Source organism: Aquila chrysaetos, chromosome 17 (assembly GCF_900496995.4).
Source record: "Aquila chrysaetos chrysaetos chromosome 17, bAquChr1.4, whole genome shotgun sequence".
NCBI lineage: Eukaryota > Metazoa > Chordata > Aves > Accipitriformes > Accipitridae > Aquila > Aquila chrysaetos.
In genome coordinates this window covers 461036-484428 of record NC_044020.1, presented here as the reverse complement: position 1 = coordinate 484428, position 23393 = coordinate 461036, and the positions used below count along the sequence as shown (strand labels likewise).

The following is a 23393-nucleotide window of genomic DNA, read 5'->3' as shown; positions in this document are numbered from 1 at the left end:
CACCTAAGCTAAATTCAAACAGCAGAAACAAATTCTAGGCTGAAATACTGATGTCTTCTATCACTTTTTCGCTCTTGTTTTCTGCTAAGGAATAACATACCCTGGCTTGTTTCTCTTCTGTGCTTCCTGTTCTTGCCTCTATGATCTCGTTCCCATCCTGTCATGCTAGTGACAGGGTCTTGTTTTTGCCACTTAGTTCCCCCGAGAAAGCCCTTGAGCTGATTTTTGGAAATGTCGTAGTCAATTCTGTAGCAAGTGGCAGGGTAAAATGGAGAAGGAAAAGCAGCAGCGCTAGAACAGTGTGATGATGCCAGTGTGGTATCTGTCAAAAAGAGAAACCAGGATGCGGGAAACACTAATTACAGCTTTTATGCTTGTAAAACAAAGAGAACGCTCTGTGCAATTACTCTCATTTACTAGCACACCCATTCTGTTTCTCTGAGCTTTGCCTTAGCAATTATGTTTAATTTAAAACTATCTCATAGTGGGGAAAAGGGTCTCACCCTGGAACCTCTCCTCTTGGTTCTCCCTTGCAGCTGGATTCTCTTGTGTAAGCGAGCCCCATACTCTGGTGTTGTCCAAGCAGGACATATTGGTCCCCTTGGCAGCCTGTCAGGAATGGTGGGTAGCTGTCCCTGGAGTGCCCCTTGTCTCTCCCAGCACAGACAGAGTGGCAGGCACAGTTTGGGGCCCAAAGACAAGAGAGAGGCTGCAGGAAGCTGCAAGAGTGCTGTCCTTCACACTTTTCTCCCAGGCCCTGAAGACTTCATAGTGCACCATATTGCAAGTGGGTTTGTGCCTCTTGAATGAGTCAGCAATACTCCTCCATCCCTTCCTCCCTGCATGAGTCAGTGAAGACTTTTTTTTTTTCCTGATGTGGTTTACTGCAGAAGGTCAGTGATTAGAGAAAGGGAATATGGAGCATTAATAGAATTACAGTATAAGTAGAAACAATTTGGCAGTTCAGCACATCGCTTAAGGCTTGGGAGAGAGGCTGCTGCTGGTGCCCAAGTTCCACAAAGCCTTTTCCTCACCTTGCCCACCTCACAGCTTTTTCTCACAGCAGCAGAACGTGAGGTGGTTGCCAAGGTGGGTTTCATTCCACTGAGTGGCTAAAAAGAGTGGTTCTGCCTCTGCTCACTTTTTGCCCTGTAGCTGGGCTACTGGTGTAATTTTTGCGGAAGTTCACTTTCCTCTCCTCTTTGTGCATGGAAGCATGTGCTCCTGGCTTGCTTTAGTCGGGCATGTCTGTGAAAACTGAGTAACAGGGAATACTTTTGGCTCCCAAGTCTGGCTCCTGTCATGCTGTGCTGCTTTTCTTGCTTCACTTCGGAGAGGCCCTCTGGCAGGCTGTTAGTGCCTCTTGTCCGCATGTAGCTGCCTGCCTGTACCTGACTTGCCAGGAGCCAAATGAGCACAGTCTGCCATTTACACAGCTCTGTCCGATAATGGGATTAATGGCTTGTCATCCCTCCGTGCTGTTGTGCTGAATGCTCAAAGGTGCTGGGCCACAAGGTAATCAGATGACCAAAATGCTCACTGTCAAGAATTGTCAAAACAGTTGGATTGTGTTTATTTTCCTGATTGCTTTTCAGGTTCACAGAAGTCCCTGTCCTTCTGACAGCATCTGGCCTTAGAAGTGCTATAGGACTGTGAAAGAAGCTATTCTCATGGCATCATCCTTGTTCTAGGATGGTGGTGTTTGCTTGTTTACACAGAAATATGATTTGCCAGATGAACCCGCAAATGCCAGAGCAGATGGCCTCAGCATAAAGTCCTAGGCAGAGGAATCACCATATTTTGCAAAGCCTGTTTTTCTTGTGCTTTTCGTGTCAGTGTTCACTGGTGCAGTCACACGGTTATCCAGGCTGTGGGTTTTTTTCATCATAGTAGGGCTCCAGACCTGCTGAAGTTCACTCTTTGTAGCAAACCCTCCACCTGCTCAAGTCTGAGACTACCTCCTTGAGAGCAGCTGGCTCTGAATGCTGAAGCATGGCTGGAACCACACGGCTCAGCTGTCCATTTGGTGAAATGAGAAGAAGGCACTACAGTTACTTAACTGACAATATGCCCCTTGCTTACTGTTTCCTCTTCACAGGCAACCAGTGGAAATCAAATTATTCACAAACCGAGGTGTATGTATAGAAGCCATTGATGTTTTGATGGAGACAGTGAACTGCCCGGTGCTGGAGGTGGTAGTGGAGGCTGCGAGAGCGGTGGCAGCTTTCCTGAGGTAGGCAGGAAAGTATTTGCAGGCTTTTCTTCAGATAGATCTGCTGATATCATGTTGGTCTCTGTGCCTCCCCTGTGGCTGTGTGGGTGAGTGTGCTCTGCAGTGGGACTTCTGGCTGAGACAGGCGTGGGTACAGCAGAGCTTCCCACCCGGCTCACAAGGCTGCTGTGGTAGGCAGCAAGTCGCTGCAGCAAGGACCTAGCATCCCAGGCAGGCTTGGACTGTGGCTGCTGTGGCTTCGTCACTCTGTGCCCCATCCAGATAGGTAAGAGCAAGCATAAGACTGTACAGTCATATGCTTCCTGACTGTAGTGGGAGCGGGCAGTGAATGCAGTGAGGCTGTATTTGGGCGTGCATGTGGATGAAGGCACTGTTCAGATATTGTGACCTTAGTATGGTGTGCTAGAGAGAAGTGGCAATGGCATATTGCTGTCAGAAGACCAGTTTTTCTGCTGGTGTTGCCTTCCCAGGTGGAATGTCCCCAGCAGGGAATGTGCATGCTGTCTTTCTCTCTGCTTGTCCAGGAAGGACCATCTGAGCTCCCCTCCAGTCCCATACGAAGAGCTGCAGAAGCTGCTGGAGGCAGTGCTGAAACGATGTGCTGACCTTTCCCCACCACAGGGTAGCAAGAGGCATGCAGTAAGTCAAAAGTTGTTGTTGCTTGTTGGTAGGACCAAGCAGGACAGGAGTGATCCTCCTAGCACACTGTGTGGCTGTTGTATATATGTTTTGTCCTGTTGCCCTATGGCTGTTGGGTTCTCTGGTGTTTCTTTTGATCCTCGTGCCTCGAGACGGTACCAATCTTTGTTGTCCCGTTGCCCTATGGCTGTTGGGTTCTCTGGTGTTTCTTTTGATCTTCGTGCCTCGAGACGGTACCAATCTTTGTTGTCCCGTTGCCCTATGGCTGTTGGGTTCTCTGGTGTTTCTTTTGATCCTCGTGCCTCGAGATGGTACCAATCTTTGTCTTTGAAGTAGCTGAAGATGGATGCTGGTGAATGTTGTCTTTCTAAATCAATGAAGATTTGCGGGGCACCACCTGAGCACGCTGCTCTCTTAACAAGTCCAGTACTCCAAAGTCATTTGAACTTCCCCTTCTTCAGGCCCCCACCTTGTAGGCTGCGTCGGTCAATGTATGTTTTTCGCCAATGAACATCTCTTGCTGTGCCTTCAGACCAAGAGGGACAACATATATGCACTGTGATCCCTCAGCAAGGGAGCTGTTAGCCACTCTTTGAACTGCAAATCCTTTCCTGTTCCTGGAATACGTAGTTAGTGTGATGCGCTGCTGGGACCTACGCACTTCTGAGGAGAGCCCCCATTACAGATGGGTAGTGAAAAGACAGGGGCTGAGCCTTCGTGCTCTAGGCTTAGAGCCATGTAGCTTTAGATTGCATGTCTGTAGTGGCAAGAGCATCTTGCTGGAGCACCAGCACTCCAAGTGCCTGATGAACTATCTTTAGGCCCAAGTTCTGTGCTATCAGATGTCTGTCTTCTCTGCCTGGAGAAGGCAGAACTCCTTTCTGCCCCATAGGCAGATGTTGGTCAGTCATTTACACACACACGGAGCTTGGTGTCCCATTCAGAATAAGGAGCTTCACAGGAAGGAAATTAGGCAGATCGTAAGGATATCCAGGCTGTCTTTAAAGGGAGAAAAGAGGAAATGATTGTACCTGTACTAAGGTATCTCAGCCTCAGTTGGAGAAGGAGGAGGAGTTCTTAACTGCCAGGCACCAGTGTGTTGCTGTGCCCTCCTCTGGTAGTTTTCGGAGAACACCACCACAACAGGTTAAGGCTTAAAGGCAGATTTCAAGTTCCAAGTGGTTCCAAGTTTGGGCAAATGATTAACTCTGATGCTGCAGTTGGCTTCTGGCTGAACTTGGTAGGATGCTGTGTGGGAGCAAGAGCTAGTACGTGGGTAGTTGCTTACAAATCTGAGCCAAGGTGGAGAACTTCTAAGATTTCACTGCTGACCAAGGAGAGGAAATGTTCAGCGTTGTCTGAAGAATAATTGGAAGAAACAAAATGTAGAAAAATACCAAGTTTTCCCAGAAGTTTTTGAAGCTCCATTAGCTGAGCTGTTTAAAACTCAGATTAGACCAAACCTTGGCAATACAGACTGTAAAGACAGGGCAGTGCAGAACTAGTAGCTCTGTAACTCTGTCCTCCCTATGAAGAGCACAAAGGCTCTGCCCTCCCTGGGGAAAGCACAATAGTAAAAAAAACAGTTATGTGAAAGAAGTGAGTGAAATGCAATCTGTTGTTCCTCCAGCTGCTGGTATCAGAGAAGAAAGCTATTTTTTCAGACAGTGAACATAAGCTTTTAAAGACTTCTCTCCTTTAACAGGGTGATCTCCTATTCTCAGTGTCTCAAAGTCACCCAGCAAACAGACATCTTAGCAGAGTTCCTCAGAGGCAGGGCCAGTTGTTGCTAAACACCCTGGAAAGTTTCAGAAATGCTTGCAGGTGAGGACAAGTTGGGGGGCGTGGGCGGGGTGGTGGTGTGTGTGTCCATGTCCTTCCATCCTTCTGTCCATGTAACTGAGTTCTTCTACCCAACCCCACCACTGAAATATCACAGGGGAGTTCAATGCATGGCACTTGTCAGTGAAACAACAGAAGGAGGGATATGTAGTGATAGTGAAAATTTTGTGACACCTGTATGTGTCTCCCAAGAAATTTGCCTGGGACCTATCAGTTTATTTAATGTCTTTGGCCTTTGAGGAACTGCTTGAAAATTGGCCAAAACTACTGACCATGCAAGAACGGTTGGAAGGTATGTGTGAAACCATATTCCTGTGCCTTGGGGTATGTGGTCTCACTGCTGGAGGGGATTAACCATTTAACAAATGTATATCTGCTCCAGATGCTGGCCTTGGATTTGCTTATGTCTGTGACCTGTTACTGCAAGTCGGTTTATAGGCACCAACTTTTCCTGTTTTGCTGGATGAGAGCTACCTGTCGCCCTTAGCTGCACAGCAGACTGTGGTAGATGAGTTTGTGTATGAGTCTGCATCTGTTGTTAGGGAAGTCTGGCCAGCTTAGTTATTTTGCCTTGCATCACTTGTATTTGGCTTGGCTGAGATAATTCAGTCAGAAGCAGGTGTCCCTGTCTGCACTGACCCAGTGTTTTGGGGTGGTGTTAGAGGGCACTCAGATTCTGTCATTGTTTTTAGATCAGCTGAATGGTCCCCGGCTGATTTTCACAAGGTTTGCTCTGTGGTGCTCCAAGCATTCTGGCCTGGCTGATAATCTTTAATCTTGCCACGCTAGGGCTTCCCACAGCAGATATTTTCTTCACAGAAGCTAAGTCTTCCTTTCCCAACTTGTACTGTTGTGCAACATTGCTGACTTTTAATAGCTTCACTCAAAAGGTAACTCTGTGCGATCGCCAGATTCCTGTATTTCCAACCCATCAAGTGTTTGTGCGGTCCTTAATGGTGAAAGTTGTGATGGAAATGTAGTATCTCTTGACTTCCTTTACAGAGCGAGGAGGATTCCTCTTTCCTCTGGTATCTGCTGTGTGTTTGTAGGTTAGCAGTGGAATTCCAGAGTGACCCCATGGCCCAGGAGAACGCTTTCACTGCCCCCAACTCCAAGAGCAAGGACACGCTGAGCAACTTCTCTGAGTTCCTGTTAAGGATTTGTGACAGTCTCTGCATCCCCATGGTCATGGTTTGGTTTCTTTTGAACTTGGTCTATTCCTTGGGTACCTAGAAAGGTGCTTGAAAGCACCAAGAATGGGTTGCACAAGTGGTTTTGGGGGAAGAGAGCATGCCACCTCTCCAGAGCCAAATGTGGCATTGTACAGTTCATGCAAAATGGGAGCTTACCGTCTCAGAGGGTGGAGAAATTCATAAAGCTTCCATGTAGGTGGCAGTGCCTTTCTTCAGACTGTGCAATCACCATAGCCTACCTGCCATGCTGTCTAATCCATGGCAGCTCTTGATGTTGCAGAAAATGAAAGAGTGCTTGAACTGTTGTTTCTCCTTCTGCCACTTTTTCAAAACTTGCCTGTGTCCTGGAAAGCAGTGGTATTTTGCACCTGCAGTTTCATTTTCACACTTCTTTCCAGAAGGTATTGAGGAGGCTGCACTGTCTACACAGCAAAGGCAGTACTAAGCATTGTCCTTTAGTAAGGCCAGGGACATGGTTTAAAAAGCAGCCGTGGAGGGTCATGTGTGCTTTAGTGCTCCATACAGACCTGTTACTAAGACACTTTGAGGAGAGTTGTCAAAGCAATGGGACTCTGCTTGTGGTTCTAAATGTTGAGTACATTTTGCTTGTGCAAAGGTCACAGGTTCAGCTGTATGGATTCTTGCCGTTGTTGGGAGCTTGGAGGTGTTTTGTTTTGCATTTTTTTAACCAATCTCTTGGTAGGCAGCTGTAGTGGCATTGCTGTTCCCCTCCGTGAAGGGAGGGTGCAGTGCATGCGCATTTTGGCAAAGCTGGAGTCAGTGTGCTCACTTTCTTGCTCACTGAACTTGGGTAAAAATCAACGGACTGTGAGAAAATTGTCCAGTGACCTTCTACAAGAGTAAGTCGAGTCATTCTGTTCTAAACAGTTTAGGACTGGACTCTGTAGAGAGCTTAAAAGCCTGTGTTTGCCACTACTCAATAAAGTGCTGAAGCACAGGTGTTAAGTATTACTGAAGTCAGCTGCTCTTAAGCATATGTCCTATGTTGTATGCCACGCTGGAGAATAGCCATCTGACCTGTAAGAGCAGTTACTTCCAGGGCAGTATGGGCAGTAATGTCAGTTGCTGTGCATTAAGGCCTAACTGGTTGCCAGCTGGAATCGGGAAGAAGTTTCTTGTTTGATGTAATGTCTTGCAGAGTTAGCAGCTCGTAACGTTGGCAGAGGGGAGCGTTAGTTGCTTTCAAAGTGCTTTGTAGGCCTGTGTACTTGCTGCCAGGCATTTTGGTAGAAGAACTGTTACTCCACTTGTTTGGATTTAGAAATCTAACTTTCTGGGTGGGCGGGAGGCAGGAGGAAAGCTGCTGCTTTCAGTGTTTATTGCATATCATGCACCTGATCTTTTCTTCTTTCCGCAGAACTACCTGGAAGGGCCTGTCAGCCCGTCAGTGATGGAAGTTTTCATCTCAACACTTAATACCCTCTTTACAGTGGTGCCAAACATGCAGAATAAGTTCTCCAAAAAGCTGGGTATGGGGGTAGTGTGGGATCATGTTCTCTGTGCTCTTAACTTAACTGATGGAACTTGCTGCTACTGCATATTACTGAGGCAATGAGCTTAACGAGACTTTATGTGGAGGATTATATTACATGTTTATATGAGTAAGAACAGAGTGTGCAGTCATGTTCAGCAGGATGAAAAAGTTATTTGGTCTAGCAATGATGATGGGACAGATTTTATTTTAGATAAGTAAGTTGTGTCAGCTTTAGCCTTTCCTCTGGAATATTCAGAATTGGCTGTTCCTGTAGGCAGGGATTATGCTGGAATTGTTGGTGGGATTTTACTATGTAGAAATCCTATTTACTCAGTATATTCCTTACTCTTTGCACATCAGAGAGGTGATGTAGAGAATTCCTCTTTTCTAAACATGTGAAGCTGGAAAATCTTCCCTTCTTCTCCTGAGAAAACAAATGAATCTCAGATACTTCCCTCCAAACCAAACTTGGAGTAGTTTGCTTTGGGAGAGAAAGCCTAACAAATGTATTCTTACTGCGATGGCCTGCCCTGTTCACCAGGTTTGCGTGGAGATGTGGGGATGGTTATGGGACCTGCCTAATCTTTTCCCTTATTGTACACGTTCTGTACTCCTTCGACATTTTTGTCTTGCTTTCTGTCTAGCATCCTCCTCCTTCATCCGACTGACACTGGAGCTGAAGGCCAGATTTTGCTCTGTACAAAGGTATTGTGATGTGTGTATTGTGAGCAAGTCAAAAATTTCTGGATGGGAAAGCAGATCATGCCTAATCTAATGCATCTGATTAGGCAAGACGGGAGGCTGAAAGCCTCAAGAGTGGTTGTATCTTATTGGAAAATGTAAATGGTAACTGACAATGGAAAAGCTGGATGTGGGAGAGGGGAGAAGCAGCCAGGTAGGGAGCGGATGGATTTACACACTGTTGTGAGAATTCTGTGCTCCGTTGTGAGCTGCGCAGATAGAGGTAAAGCAGCCTGACTTTGGAGTAGTCAAATCAGTGGGTGTTTTGAAAAAAAGTAACAGTAGGATCAGTTCCATCGGAGCTCTGGCTTCCTAGGCACATACTACCAATATCTTTGTTCCTCGTGGTGTGATAATGTATATGAAATGGGAGGGAGGAGGAAGACTTCAACAGCAGACATCACAAAGGGTCTTCTGTAGCAGAGGCTATGATTTCTAGGTTAAGGAGCACTTGGGCAGACTCTCTGTGGATCTGCAGAGATGTTTTACATCCTCTTTCCTGTGACTGCATCTCATTAAAAGAGTAAACAAAATACACTGCACCCCTAGTCCAGGTTACCACTGTGGAACTTAGAGTGAGGATGTTTGTGCCTGTGAATGGTGTGAGCGGGGAGTGATCTAAGCCCCTGAATAACAGTAGTGTGGGGCACCAAGGATGGTGCGTTACAGTGCAAAGATGTTTGGTTATGTCCTATTCTGCAAGGGAATAATTGGAGAGAGAGAAATACCTGGAAATAGAGCTGTTCTCATCCTTTTAGTTAACATTTTGGCATTCTTCATTGTTCATCCCTGGAAAGAGCATTGCTACAAAATCTCCTTATTGGTGTTTGCCAGTGGAATCAGGAGCCACTCTCAAACACCTCCCACTGTTCTCTGTGTTAGGGGTCCTGTCCTTACAGGACTCCCTGTGTATACCAGGTATGATGATTGTGAGAGTACCCCACTGCATTCATGTTGTCCCAAGGTATGTGACCACGTTCACTGTTGTCACCATGCACACCCGCCACATCTGTGAGCTGACTGTCCTTTGGGAACTCCTCATTTTCCTGGAAGCCCAGGTTGGCTCCTGGAGTCCTGTTGTGAATGGGGCAGGTGCTTGTATGTCATCATTCAGTAAGCTGAGGTTCTGGCAGGCAACATGTGGTATTAGAAGCATGAAGGGGATGTTTCTAGCCTTCTTCACTGTGTCTTTCTGCTCTTCTTCACAGTAATCCTGCCTTGAATCAGGCTTGTTCCAGCTTCCTCTGCAGCTTGTGCCTAAGCCTTTACTCTGCCACAGAGAAGGAGAGAACTTCTTCTCAGGACGGCAAGTTTGGGGAAAGAGACAAATTGCTTCATTTAGTTTGAGGCCCTGCTACCCTCTATTTAGGCAATAGGTGTAATAACAACAACAACAACAATAATAATAAAAAATACAAAGGAGGAGGGAAGGGAGGACACATATAAGCTCTATTCAGAGATATTTTTTTTTTTCCCCTGCTTTTTTTTTAAGCTGGTCCAGCAAGGGGATAACAGTCAGAGAACGCCTTTTGAAGAGTTTGGAACCCTACCTGAAAGAATGCGTTTCATCTGCCTATGGTTTTGTTTTCATGATGACGTTTATTAGCACAACTGTGCATGGCTTAATTGAAACAATATTACTTGCCACATAGTCACCCATATCTGCAGATTAAGGTCATTTTTTCCTCTGGTATATTCTGTAAAGCTTTTCCTGTCTATACAGTAACTTTCCGTAATAGGTAAGTCCCAAATAAATGAGACGAAAGTTTCCACATCACAAAAGCCACTTTTCCCACAGGCAGTGGTTGGTCACCATACAGGCGGCATCAGCAAAGAGCTGGGCACCTCAAACAGAAGTGTCTTTTCATCCTCAAAGCCAGCTCCATTAAATCGGGTCTCACACCTCTATTCGTGCCAAATCATAGAAGTGTGCTTGCTGTATGCAGGCTGTGGGGTAGTAGGTTGGCTTTGATATTTCTTACATCAGGAGCTTCCCTAATTTAATGTGCTTGAGTTAGGGCAGGCAGATGCTTCCATCCCCCTATGCCACTCTGCTTCATCGCAGACATTCCTCATCACTGCCTGCCTGCTCATATTAGTTTTATTTCTAGAGCAAGAGATGTCTGAGCTCCTGCAGAAGGGTCTGCCTCAATTAAACTACACCACTGCTGAAAGCCTTCTCCTCCTGGCTGAAACCCCTGAGCCTTTCTCTTTGGATCAGTCTCTTTGCAGCCACCAACACTGCCTCATACTACTCTTATACTTTGCCTACACCCTTGGGGACAGGTAAGCCAAGAGTATACAAGGCAAGTGTTTTTTTGGCCATTACATACCATGTATTGGTCGGTAAGCCATGTTGAATATTATTGTTTCCATTCCAATCTCCTTGAATGCAGGTTTGTCCCAGAAGCAGAATTGTTTTTAGCTGTAAGAAATTTCCTCGTATCAGCACAGGACCATGGAGACTGTCCCCCTCCATACATACTCAGAGCTGCACTTTACCTCCTTGCTGTCTGTCAGGACAAAGGCAAAGCCCTGGACTTGGTAAAAGAATATTTCATTCCTACCTCTTGGACCCTTTTTGTTGAAACTAAGGTTTCTCCCCACTCTCATCAACCCTCTTGCAGAAAGTCTTTTGACATAGGTGGTGAGCGGTGAGTGAGTGAAGAGTGTGCAGTGCATCTACACTCTGGAAAGTTAACTGTGAAAAGCCACTAGGGAATATAGATTTGACTGAATAAACTTGTGTATGTGTGGGATGTGTAAATGCGTTGGATAGGCTGTGAACTCACATATGGAATATAATAAATTTCATAGCTTCAGTCTCCTGAACACATCTACAGCCTCTGCAGCAGGCTTTCTAGTGTTCCCATATGGCTCTTTGCTGCTGCACAGCTTTGAGCACTGTATAAATCCTACAAGTTTCTTAGCCTTTGTGATGCAAATGGGCTTCAGAGAATGATGTTTAACTGATATATTTGATTGTCTACTTAAAAGGCAGTGTGACTGTTTCTCACAGTAAACTCTCATCCCTTCAGCTTTTCGATATTCAGTATCTAGTGATTATTTTGTTCTCTCTCCCCTTCCCCCTCTCCCTCCTACACACTTACCAGAGGTCATTGTCTACCATAAAGAAGATCCTGGATAATCTTCCAGATCTGAGCTTGGTCTATGTCCATTGTCCTCTCCTGCTGAAATTCTTCCTGCGCTACCCTGAACTTATGGGGAGATTTGGACACCAAGTCCTCCAACTCTGGTTTTCCTGGAGAGACTGCAAGCAAACTGAGACTGCAGAAGCTGGTTTTGGCATGTCTGATCAGCTGAACAGTGCTAACCCGTTACTTCCCATTCTGAAGAGCAATTCCAGCATTTTACTTATTTTACTGGTATGTGACTTTGGCAAGGTCAGGCTGCTATCCTGGCCCTGATTTAGGGGGCTCTTTGGTTGTTAAAGCTCTTAGTGCTGTTATGAGGCCAAGGATTCTGCTGGAAGGGCCCCTGTGTGTATACACAGGCTTCCACCTCCCAGGAAAGCCTGATATGGAAAATGGGAGTGTGTACGCACGTTAGCTCTTTCTCTGTCATCCCTCCACTGTGATGGAAGGGCATCTTTTGGGAGCTGGCTAGGATGGGATCTGAAGGGTGCCGCCGATGTATGCCATGAAAAACCCCATTCCCATCTCTATCCAGATATACAGCTGGGTACTCCAGATTCTTCTGTGGCAGCCTTTCAAGAAGCTGTTTTGCTAATTTAGGAGCAATGGTTTGCTACTGATAGATGAGAAAGGTATGAGGGACAAAGAACTTTGAAAAAGCAGTGGTGCAGAGAACAGGTCTTGAGGGCATGGCTTTCTGTTTGCTTGGGGGTTTAATTTTGTTTGTTTTTAACTGGAGAGTCTTTGTCAGAGAATTTTGCAGTACTCTTGAGTTTTCAGGACTGCAAATAGTATGTGTTATTGCTTTTAAAAGATAAAATAAAAATCTTGGGACAGGGAAAATAAATCGGTGCAGAGGTGAAAGAGGCCTTGAAGTAGCAGGACTAGTGTGTTTGTCTTTAGCTGGCATAATGAGCTCTGTTAACCTATGTAATCACGACAGAATCCAGGTCCTGATGGCTGCTCAGAAGCCTTCTCTCACCTCCACCTCTCCCACCTGCCCTGTCACCCCTCCCCATCAAGTGACCACTTGTCCCATGACTGTTCAGCCAGTCACATAGTAAATACTTGCTAACATTTCCACACAAGAACATGAGATTTGCCTGTAAGGCCAAAAGCTAAGAGCTGTGATGTTTCTTCTCCCGCCTGTTAGAGACATTAAAAGTATGTATCATTGAGAATAGAAACCCATGTCAGCAGACAGTGAAGAAGCAAGGTTTGATTCTGAGTGGGCACCTATTGGGCATTGCAGACTGGCGTGTATTTATTCTGATCTAAGAGGCTATGAAGTAAATTTTAATATCACACGTTACTGAAACGACTGACAGGAGGACTGTCGCGTAGGGCAGTTCTTTCACAGTTAGGGTGGTATTGCAGGGTAGGTAGCAACATCCAGACATTTGATACCATTGCAGAGCATTAGTAAAAGTGATAAATGAGTTGACATATCAGTACAAATTAAGGAGAAGTGTCCCATGAGACTTGCCTACGCTGTTAGCAGTAGTTCTGGAACCTATCACTCCATAAACTAAAGCAGATGTATACATCACAGTTCTATCAATAAGCAAAAGAGAAACAGCGGCTCCTTCCCTGAATGGTACTATGTTCCTGCTGTCCCTTTTCAGTCTTGCCATGTGCTCTTGCAGAAATAAATTAATTTAGCTCTGCCCTGGTCTTAAAAGTGAGTTGTAATAAATCATAGGCTTTGACAATGCACCTTTCAGTTGGGGAAAAGCATAATCAATCTGAATTTAGATGGGCTAATAAAACAGTGCAATATCCTGGGGTAAATATACTGTCAGATGTAAACAAAACTTATGAGGTGAATAACCTTAGCCTGAGAATGCACTACTGAAATGGAAAGGCCTTTGCATGGTACAGTGAAACAAAAATGAATGTCCTTCCAAGGATGATTTATTTGCTTATCAGCTTTTAATAATTGTCTGCATTAGATAGAACAGATGGTTAGTGGCTTCATCTGAGACCTTGAGCTCCTGAGTAGGAAGATGTTCACACAGTGATGCATTTACCAGGACCAGGAAGGCTGTGGTCCTTGGTTAGTGCCTTTTTGTGCTGCGTGTGTTCATCTGGGGGTGAACCTGGTCGTGATCACACACTGTGTCCCACTTGTCTTCTCCATGCTCCAGATCTGAGCTGCTCTCTCAGAGAATGGAGATAGGCTGACTGATGTTAGATTACATTCCTGAATGTCATATGGAGCAGATCTATGTCAGCAGAGCTGATTGTGCAGACAGCTCCCAGCCCCTTGTTCCTGAAGGCCTCAGATAGGGGCAGGAATCAGGCTCAGAACTAGAGAGGTTTCTCTGGCTCAGGCAGCCTGTTCTTACCTTAACTGCTTTCCTTGGGTATGGGGTCCCACAGCTGTTTCCTCTCCATCACCCCAGTCTGGATGCACGACTACAGTGTGATAGGGGAAGGCAGCTGGAAAAGGCAGTAGGCTGTCCTGGCAGGCTGTAGGCTGGGTTGCTGAGACCAGTTTTCTCTTTACCTCTTTCAGCTGTACCGTTTGCAATGCAGTAGTTAGGACTACTGCAGGAGGAGAGGAAAGGCAGTGCTGACATAATACGTGTTGAGATGATCATATTATGTCAACACTACCAGGCATTTTCTGCCTGGTCTTTATGGAACTGCATCTGTACATGCTGTGCAGGTGAATTTAATGTTAGACACCTTAACAACAAAACTACACCCAAATTAAGGCTACTGGCTGTGGGATTCAGCTCAGAGACTCCAGACAGAGATCTATATTCAAGGAACAAGCTTGTGGGCTGAATGCTGTGTACACGACTCTTCCATTTTCCGTGATTGAGTGATTGTTTGTCTGGTTTATGTACGTTTGATGCAGTTTAGCTGTTATGTTGCTGCTGCAGATACAAGGCTGCCAGCCTTTTGAAAATGAGTAACTATGGACTGACTCATAAGCTTGATTTTTAGGTAAGCATCCTTAATATGCAACCTGATTTTTCAAAACAACAAGGAGAGCAGAAGTGTCAGAGGCTCTGTGCTCTTAGAAGCAGGGCCCGGGCTTTAGGATCTCACTTGTCTAAAACCTTGACCTTAAATGTATGTTACCCCTACACTTGTGTGCTGGATGGGAGTTACTTAGCCAAATGCATTCTTTAAACGGGATATTACTCAGAGGTGCCTATCAAACGAGGGTCCGTCTGCTTTATACAGTTTTCTATATAATCAGGACATACTTAATCTGAACAGTGCTTTATTAGGCTGTTTCCCAAGGCACCAGATTAGCATAATGGTATTAAATAGCAGTGACTTCTGCCTAATCAGGGCAGAAAGGTAATGTGTGTGCTTCTTCCCTTGCAGGACCTGGTCTGCTCAAGCTCTGTGGAGGTGGCTTGGAAGGTGTTGATGACTCTAAGGACCTTCCTGGAAAGAAATGGGGATGTCCTTGTCTGTGACCTCCTCCGGAGTCAGTTCCTACAGATTCTGCAGCAGCTGCTGGTAGAGAGCAGCTCAGCCTCCATACAAGGTGACTCCCCGCTGTGACTTGGTCTTGCCATAAGATAACTGGCAGGGTAGATGGCTGAGGGGGTGCAATCTGGGATAAAGTGTTTTTGAACTGCTGATGTAGCTTCAGTACTTACCTGCATGAGGAAATTTACAGACAGAACCGTGCTGATTTAGTTTCCTTCTCCAGAGATTCTTGTTTTGAAGTGAGAGAGTCTCTTTCTATTTTAGGTTGTTCTGGCTTCAAACTGTGGTTGTTAAACCAAGGCAAGGTTCTCTTACGCTGCCGTAAGTGTTCAAGTGGAGAGCTGTGCTGGTAAATCTTCCAGCTTGAACCGGTTGAGCACTGGTGACTGAAAGACATCCTCCTTTTTGCCTCTTCTCTGTGCAGAACAGCTTGGTGTGCCTGAGTACCCTCAGTTCCCAGGGCACAGAATCTGGGAGCAGAGGTCATCCGAATAATTCATGATACTGATCCCCAAACAGGAACTGTGGTATCACCAGATCTCATAATTCTATTAAATCTCTCAAAGATTTAGCAGGGTTGTGACTGGGGGATATCCTTCTGTTTTCCTTACTAGCCCTGGCTGTGGAGTTGGGACCGTTGTCCCATCATGAAAGTCGCTGTGCAAAGCAGCCTGTGAGCTTGAACTGAAAGAGGGAGCAGTGCTAGGATGTCCTTGGCTCCCCTAGGATAGGGGCCCAGCACAGCTTTTACTTGTTCCTGAGGGGTCGCTGACACTGGTAACAGCCCTGCTCTGTTTGGGGTCTTTTTCTGTGCAGCAGTTGGGATGGAAGCAACAAGAGGGAAAGTGTTTTTGCCTTACCTCCAGCAAAGTCAGTAGGCTGGAGAAGGGGGGGTGCTGAAAGCAGGAGCATGGGGGAGCACGAGGCTGCAAGATTATGGATAAAGAAGGCAATGTTGGCATCTGCTAGATCTGATCTTGTTTGGAACTGTGCACATTTGGACTTGTGGTGTCCCTCTGTTGCTGATCCAGGGGTGCTAGCGGCTGTGGGGAGGCAGATTGTCCATTTCCTATTGTGGGAGTCAGACCTGTTCCTCCAAACCGCTGGTGATGGAGACAGGACACTGGGCTAGAGAGGCTTTTGCAAGATTCCAGCCCTTCTGCTGCCACTAATATCCCCAGCTCCTCTTCATACTGCATCTTGAACTCATTAACTGAGTTCCTGGCAGCCCCATCCAGAAAGTCAAACACCAGATGTACTCTGGAGACACGACTTGTCTCCCAGCACGCAGGCAGCTCTCTGTGAGGTCTGGGGCAGATAAGTCCAGGGGATCTGCATCCCTGTTCAAACAGTAGCCTGCTCTCAGACAAGAAGGCGGCCCAACAGTGGGAGTTTGTCAAGACTACATGAACATTAAAGACACCCATAAATGTTTCCTCCTCAAAACTGAAAACTCCTGAGCCTTTGTGAAGACATTTCCTGGAGGCGATAGTTGCTTGCTGTGGGTATGGCTGTATACAATACAAAATCTTTACCTCTTCACAGCGCTGCAGAAGAGTGAGTATATGAGGGAGGGGGTTGCCCTGGGGAGTTGGTGGTCTAAGCAGCTCCATTCTCCTTACGTATAGATCTGCCGTGTGGGCCTCTCACTTCTACTGTCTCTGCTCTGCCCTATGGGGTGGGATGGACAGCATTTCCCGGCCTCACAAGGTGGAGGAGAACAAATGCTGTGCAGCCAAGCGCTCTGAGGTGCTGGGCTGCTGTCAAAGTGCAGGCTGCCAGTGGTGGCCCAGTAGATGGGAAAAGGGCAGTCTGCAAAGGGCTTATGAGGTTTCAGTTTGAATGTGCAGTGACCATGCCCCTTAGATGGTTCACTAAGAGTGTAAAAGACCCTAGCCTCCTTTTTCGCCCTCTTTTCTAGTTGTTCCTAGAATGGTGTTGGCAGGATCTGGCGTGTAACTCAGGCCAACCCACAGTGGCAGAAAGGGAGCCAGATCCAGCGGGGATTGTAGAGATGAGAATTAAGTTAGGAGCGTGTGTGTGTGTATGTAAAGGGGGAATACTTTGTCCCCTCACCCACCCTCATTCCTGAGTCGGAAAATCAACAATTTTTGGCATGCTTTAAGGTACAACAGTTTAGAGTTCACTGACAAGCTAAGCTGTCTGCGCCTTTCTTAGCTAACAGGAACCTGCCTGTTTTGCTGAGCCTCCTTTTCCTGGTGCAGCTGCGGAGCAAAGGTGTGAGGGAGCTGGACAGCACAGACTTCAAGCTGCTTCATCAGGGTGAGTCCATGCATCCATCTTCTCCCCGGGGGACTTTGATTTGTGCTTGATAATTGTTCCATAAGATGATTAGGGGCTGTCTCTTTGTCCTTTGAGAGAAGGTGTGCCTTGCATTACAGTTATGGTTGCTTTGAGATACTTTCATAGCCAGAGCGTGGTAAAGACCCCTGGTTATCAGTTCAGTCAACAAAACCCAGGTTCTCTGCCTCTTGCTTTTACAATATGTTTGTTGTCTGAAACCTCACAAGGTGGCCAAAGTATTCTCCTGGCCGTGACATGATTTCAGGGTCTGTGACTGTTGTGGACTTGGCACGTGACAGTATTGCTGATGAGCCTCCTGAAACATCCTTCCCCATCCACACTTGCTAAAACACTCCTGTGGGGTTCAGGCCACAGGGGTGCCCTGTGACGAACCAGCCATCAGGGACCAGCAGCCTAGTGAACCTGGGCTCTCCCTGGAGCGTGAGTCCAGAGTGTACGAGTCCCAGCCAGCTGTGGGACTTGCCCACTGCACCCCAGAGACACAGAAGAGCAGGCTGTGTTTGTTCGCTCACCATACCGTGACCTGCTCTCTTGGCTGGTCATCCTTACTTGGCGACTTCTCCCTTCTTGCTTGGCTCTTGGAGGTTCATGCAGGCTGTGAAAAAAGAATAGATACTAGAGGGAAGTTCAGCTGATCCATCCTGTCATCTCTTCCCTGCTCTGACAAATTGATCTCTCCAGCAGACTTTGAAGGACTATCCCCTTCAATTTGAAAGGTTGCATGTCTCGGGGCTGCCTGTGTTGCCCTTGTAAAGAAGCAGCGTTTCTCAAGACATTCATTAGCCCAGGGAACCAGGGGTGTGGAAGAAGCATGTCCTCTTTATGCCAGCCCTTTTTTAGCTGCTGTGGTTTCAGAGCACAGCTCAGCTGCTCCCAGGAGTCACAAGCTCCTTCTGCTCTTGCTTTCTGCTCTGTATTTTTCAACACAGCTCTCTCCCTGCCCCAGCCACCCCCTTCATTCCCTGCTTGGCTCCCCAGGCTATGTTCTTTAGGGGTGGGTGTGCAGGGCACTCTCCTCTGACGAGGCCTACGTGAAGTCAGCTCATAGATGGACGGTGTGTGGGGAGGCGTGTTGATGTGTGTTTTTTGAGAAGTGCTTACTCAGACTTTAAGCTGTTCTAGAAGATCTTCTGTGACAGTTTTGCTGGGCCCTGCAGTCCTGGATTTCCCTCCCAAACTCTTGCTAAACATTGTTCCTCAGGGTTTGGTGCTTACAACAAACGTGGCGTGTTTATTCCTTGTGTGAACAGAGTTGGTGAGAGTGGAGGAGCACAGCTCTCCGTGCCATTCCCCAGTCTGGTCACCATGTGAGACAGGCACATGGCTGTTCATGGTATTAGGATCAAACTCACTCTGTGGAAACAGGTCGCTTAAGTCTGTTGCTCTTGGATTCATTACTGCCCAATGTGATACATGCCCTTTAATATACCCTTTTCTATTCCCCCCTCCCCATTATCGTCCTCCACTGCACTGTCCGGTCTAAAGCAAACACTCTAGGGCAGGTGTCTATTGCTTTGTCTGTACGATGCTCTGTTTATTTTCACTTCAGGTTGTGTCGCTCTTGTCCGAATTCTCTCTCCACTGGCTGACTTCTCTCTTGTGCTGAGGTGCTCTGTTCTATTGGTGTCTGTGTTACGCAAGTTCTTTTGTTTCCAGTCAGTAATCTCTGCGGGAAATGCAGGCCGAGGGACAGTGACCTCCTGCAGCCATCCTTGAATTTTCTGTACTGGAGCCTTCATCAGACAACACCTTGTAGTCAACAGAGAGGTGAGGCAAGATTGTATTGATTGCTAAGTTAGTCTCAGCGAGGTTGTAGCTTGGCCATTAGAGATGGTATTCTAACTGTCTCAGCAGGTAAGGTGGATTTTTCCCCTTCCAGACGCAGCATTACAGTTAACAAAGACCATTTTGTATTTGGGATGAGTTTTTTTAGGTTGAGGGGTTTGGTTTGGTTTGGTTTTGCTGCCTTCTGATGATGCAGGAATTGGCTGCTGAGAGTCAGAACCACTGTATTTTTCTTGTTCATAAAACACAGCAGTGGGGCTCTGGTGCCTTGTTTGAAATGTCCTGGTATTGCCATGGTTCAAAAAATTAAACAATAATAGAGAACAGCTCTAACCAACCTTCCAGCTGTGTTAGCTGAAGGCTGGTCATTTTATTAGCTGGCTGAATGGTCGCTTGCACTGTGGGAGATGAATACTAGCGTAGCTGGACAGCCTTACTCTGATGAGCCGTGGCAGCGGGGGCTGCCTCACTGCAGCAGAGGTGTGCTCTGCACTTCTCTTCTGCTTGTCAAGCTGGTTTAACCTGTGCCATCCCATCAGCCTCTCCGATTATGTTTCTCCCACACAGCAGTGGCTGTGCTGCTTTCCAACGTGTCCTTGCTAGAGCTCCTGCAGAAGGTTTTGGAATACACCTGGTTGCGGTCCCCTCCTTCTGAACCTGCTTACCTATCATCTGAGGATGCATTGCTCTGCTCTGGATGGCTGCTGGTTGCATCCCTCTTACTTTATCAGGATCGCTACAATACTGAGGTTAGAACCACTCTAGTGTTCAGATCCAGGGAATGGCTAAACCTTAAAAAAGAAAAATTGAAAAAAAAAAAAATCTTCATTAGCAGAGGAAAGTGATTTGCTCTGGCCTGGAATCTGCTTGCCTTGGTTGCTCTTTTGTTATTGTCCACAAGTTATTTGCTGCTGCACTTCTCCAGCAGGACTGGAAGCTAGCATGTTGCTGAAGGCTGAGACACGAATCATTGGAGAGGTAGAGAGCGGCAGAAATCCTGGGGGAAAAAATGCATATCCAGCCCTCCTGGTCCAAATCACTTTCCTCTTCAGGACAGAGTAAAACACATTTTAAGGCCTTTCTCAGGGGAAGGCTGGGGGTGGGAGACACAGCTCCCATGCTGTAAACTGCTTTTTTGATACTAAAATGATCAATAATGGAACCTGCACAAAATCCAAACCTATTACTGGCAAGTAAGTGTTCAATATTAGCAAGCTCATACGAATGTGGGCAGTTGTCATTGTATTTGATGCTTTGCGGTCTGACAAGAGAGCTAAGCTGGAGTTGTCAGCTGATACTGGAATTACAGCTTCAAGGAAAGCACTTTCTAATGCCAACACAAGGGGATAATGTTTCCTTTTGAAGTATCTGCCCAGGCCTCTCTTCCTCTCTTGATAGGGAGTTAAACAGCATGTCGTGAGTTGTGAGCTCTGCTCTTGCAGTTATGCCCAGCAGAATATGTTGTTTGGGATTCGGTGCACCTATTCGCAGATGGTAAAATCACATTAAGGGCATGCGTGCATCTAAACAGAGAAGCAAGGGTTGGTTTTCTAATGCTGAGGGAAGATGTTTTCCAAAAGGCCAACCCAGACCACATCTGCAGCTGTTACTTCACGGGTGTACTGCCTCTGCCTAGGTCTTACAGCATGGGACTTGTATGGACTGTCAGCTGTGTGAATGCATAGCAAGACCCGCCTGTCCCTGCTCTGTTAACTGCTGAGCACAATTTACCTTCTCAGTTTCCAAGTCAGGGCTGTGTCTGGGTGGTCAGTGTTCTGGTGTTCTGCCAGTCCCAAAAGGGATTCAATTCTAGTGGCTAGTGTTGAGCTTCATCTTCTGGGAGTGACTCTCTCAGCTCGCATTGATCCTTGAAGTACAATCATTTAGTGGCTTATAAACCTGTTGTTTGGCTTCATCGATACTTTATTGGCTTGATGTGCTATGACGTGCAATCCAGAATCCTTCTCACACCAGAGATGGGGAAAGAAACTACAGAAACAGGTGGCAAATGGAAGTGGTTCAAGGCTGTTTCAGTGTTTCTAATCTTCAGCATTTCTAAGCTTCAGGTTTTCTAATCTTCTGCTGAGGGGGATGGAGAGGGGATAAGAGGAAGACTCACCTCTCTTGCTGCTTTCTGCTGCTCAGTATAGCTGAAGCTGCACAAAGCATCCTGGGGACCCTTGTAAGAGAGCCTTTGTGGCTGTGGATGTGAGCTGATGCCAGGCTGTCTCCCTAAGCTTGCAGCTTTTTAGAGGGGAGCAATGGCTCCGAGAAATGGCCACATTCATCTTGGGCTGATGTTAATAGTGAGGACTTGTCTGGCCATAGCAAGCTTGCATCTTAACTGTGTTAAGATTATTTAACTGGCTTTAGCAGAAGCCTGTGGATAAACATGGGTCATGGATGGTGGGCTGTTAAAGGCTTTGGCTTGTCAGTTTATTAGGCAAGTGACCACTGCCACCCTGTTGCAGGAGGTACTCCTAACTCTCCTGTTGAACATTTCTCTCTTCAGAAGACGGTTTGAAGGAATCAGTCTTGTGGTCCTCATGCCTGCCCTCCCATGCCAACTCTCTGCCTTACTGAAGAGCTTGAACCCTTCTGGGGCTCTGTGAGGCTTCATGCCATCGCTGCTGGGTGGCTGCTCCGTGAGGGAAACGGAGTGTTGCTGGCTGCCCTCTCAAGCCCACCTTTCCTGCTTCCCCTGGTTCCCAAGTCCCTAACCTCCTCTGCCTCCTTCACCCATGCCGTAGTTCCTAGCCCCGGGCTCTCTGCAGGCTTCCCAGCTCCAGCAGTCAGGGACGGATTCTTGCCACTGCTGGCTTTTGGCTGCCTGGCTCCAGTCTTGCTGACCAGCTGTGTGGCAAAGGTAGAGCCGTGTTTGGCAATGGCTGTTCTTGCTGCTCCCTGTGCTCAGCACTCTGACAGCCATGTGCCGGAGGGCCCGCAGGGAGTGGTGAGAGCGAGACAGGCGAACGAGCTGCACCGTGGTTTGGAAGCTGTGCGAGGCTGGCAGCTGGTGGTGAGTGAAACCTGAGGGCCCAGTGATGTGACTCTCCCTTCTGGGTCAGACTCCTGAAACCCTGTTGCTGTTCCCTTGTTTTTCAGTGGTCGTTGTGGGGTAGTGTCTAAGGACTGAAAGTATGTAAGTGAGCTTTTTACCTGGTCTGAACCAGCACCGTTTTTTCTCTTCTATTTCATTCTCCTCTAGGTTCACCAGACACTCTCTCTAGACTTAACGGCAGTCCTGAATGCAGTCATCTTCAGGAAGAAGCAGCCAGTCCTGCTGTTAGGTATTTTGCATCTGTTACAGGGATTTGACTGGAAGCAGCTGCTACTACCATGTTACAGGCAACAAGGGAGAACTGGTGACTATGGAGAGGGATGGTGGAGGTGCTGGTGGGAATCTGGAAGCTTTGGTCCATTTGGCTTTGGGAGTACGTAACTGGGAGTGAGAAAGGGCAAAAGGGAACTGTCTGGAGTTCTGCTGTGTTTGGGCAAATCTTCCTTGGGGGTTGGTAGTGACATCTGGAACTGAGCGTGAACTGGGATAGTGTCTCACAGAGAGGAGATGAACAAGGGAACTTGTGTTGCCATTCCTGCCTGCAGCTGTCAGCAGCTGGTGGGCAACTCCAGCGGGCCCTTAAGCCCAAATTTTCTCTCCTCACCCTCTCCCATGCTATTGCACACGCACCAACACACAGGGCAGGGGAGAGGAAAACACTGACGCACACTAATAAGTGACTCCCTGTCTAGTAAGCATCATGCAGTTCCTGAGAGCTGTCCTGCGACAGAACTTCTCCTCCTCTCTGTTGGTGATCGTTGGCCAAAACACAGCCCAAGGTGCTACGCCACCACAGCCATCATCACTGCAGGATGCTGCCTTGCACCCCCTTGCCACGTGGCAGGTCTTCTCGCTCGTTGTCAGTCTGCAGAACCTTATGGTGCACATCGAGTTGCAGGTATATAAAATACGACTTTTGGAACAACACAAGTGTTGGGCTTCAAGCAGGTACACTAACCTGAGGAGAAACTACCCTGTTGCAGGACCTAAGGGGCTGCCTTTTTTTTTTCCTTCTGCCTGCATTTTCCACCCCTTACAGACATGTGATAAGGAGGAGGGAAAATGCTCTTGCTGCAGCATGGCGCAGTGAGAAAGAAGGTAAATCAAGCTATGCGGTACTCCCTGCCGCTGAACTGGATAGCTGAAATTCTGCGCGCTAATGATGATCTCCGTTTTCCCATCTCCTGCTCTGCAGGGATGCCACATGCATAGGGACAGAGGTGGGACAAGTGTAACAAATCCCAGTCCCTCCCCCAGGGCCCCTGGCAAGGTGCTTTGGGGCGTAATACATCAGTGTACATTTAACTTGCTCAAGTGATGTTGGGCTCCAGGGGTGGTACGTTGGTTTACATTTAACTCTCTCAAGTGACATTGGGCTCCCATCTTTATTCTTTGGAGGCTGTTACTTAATTTTTTTTTAGTTTCAGAATAAGTAGTCGTGCCTTTGTCTGGCTCCTTGACGTGACAG

The 23393-nt window shown here is 47.0% G+C and overlaps 1 protein-coding gene across 4 annotated transcripts in view; it reads left to right on the top strand.

Moving 5' to 3' along the window:
• Nucleotides 1-23393, top strand: part of LOC115352627 (coiled-coil domain-containing protein 134) — a 46909-nt gene that overhangs the window by 10391 nt on the left and 13125 nt on the right. For all 4 annotated transcript variants that reach the window (XR_005934224.1, XM_041129555.1, XM_041129553.1 and 1 more), the window contains exons 11-26: nt 2099-2233; nt 2758-2872; nt 4578-4696; nt 5764-5905; nt 7286-7397; nt 8047-8107; nt 9352-9449; nt 10255-10429; nt 10540-10687; nt 11257-11529; nt 14644-14809; nt 16933-17037; nt 18736-18846; nt 19432-19613; nt 22073-22154; nt 22618-22823. Coding sequence is in view for 3 of the 4 variants with exons in the window: in XM_041129555.1 (XP_040985489.1) it covers nt 2099-2233; nt 2758-2872; nt 4578-4696; nt 5764-5905; nt 7286-7397; nt 8047-8107; nt 9352-9449; nt 10255-10429; nt 10540-10687; nt 11257-11529; nt 14644-14809; nt 16933-17037; nt 18736-18846; nt 19432-19613; nt 22073-22154; nt 22618-22823 (2230 nt within the window). In the remaining variant the exon portion in view is untranslated. The remainder of the gene's footprint in view (nt 1-2098; nt 2234-2757; nt 2873-4577; nt 4697-5763; nt 5906-7285; nt 7398-8046; nt 8108-9351; nt 9450-10254; nt 10430-10539; nt 10688-11256; nt 11530-14643; nt 14810-16932; nt 17038-18735; nt 18847-19431; nt 19614-22072; nt 22155-22617; nt 22824-23393) is intronic.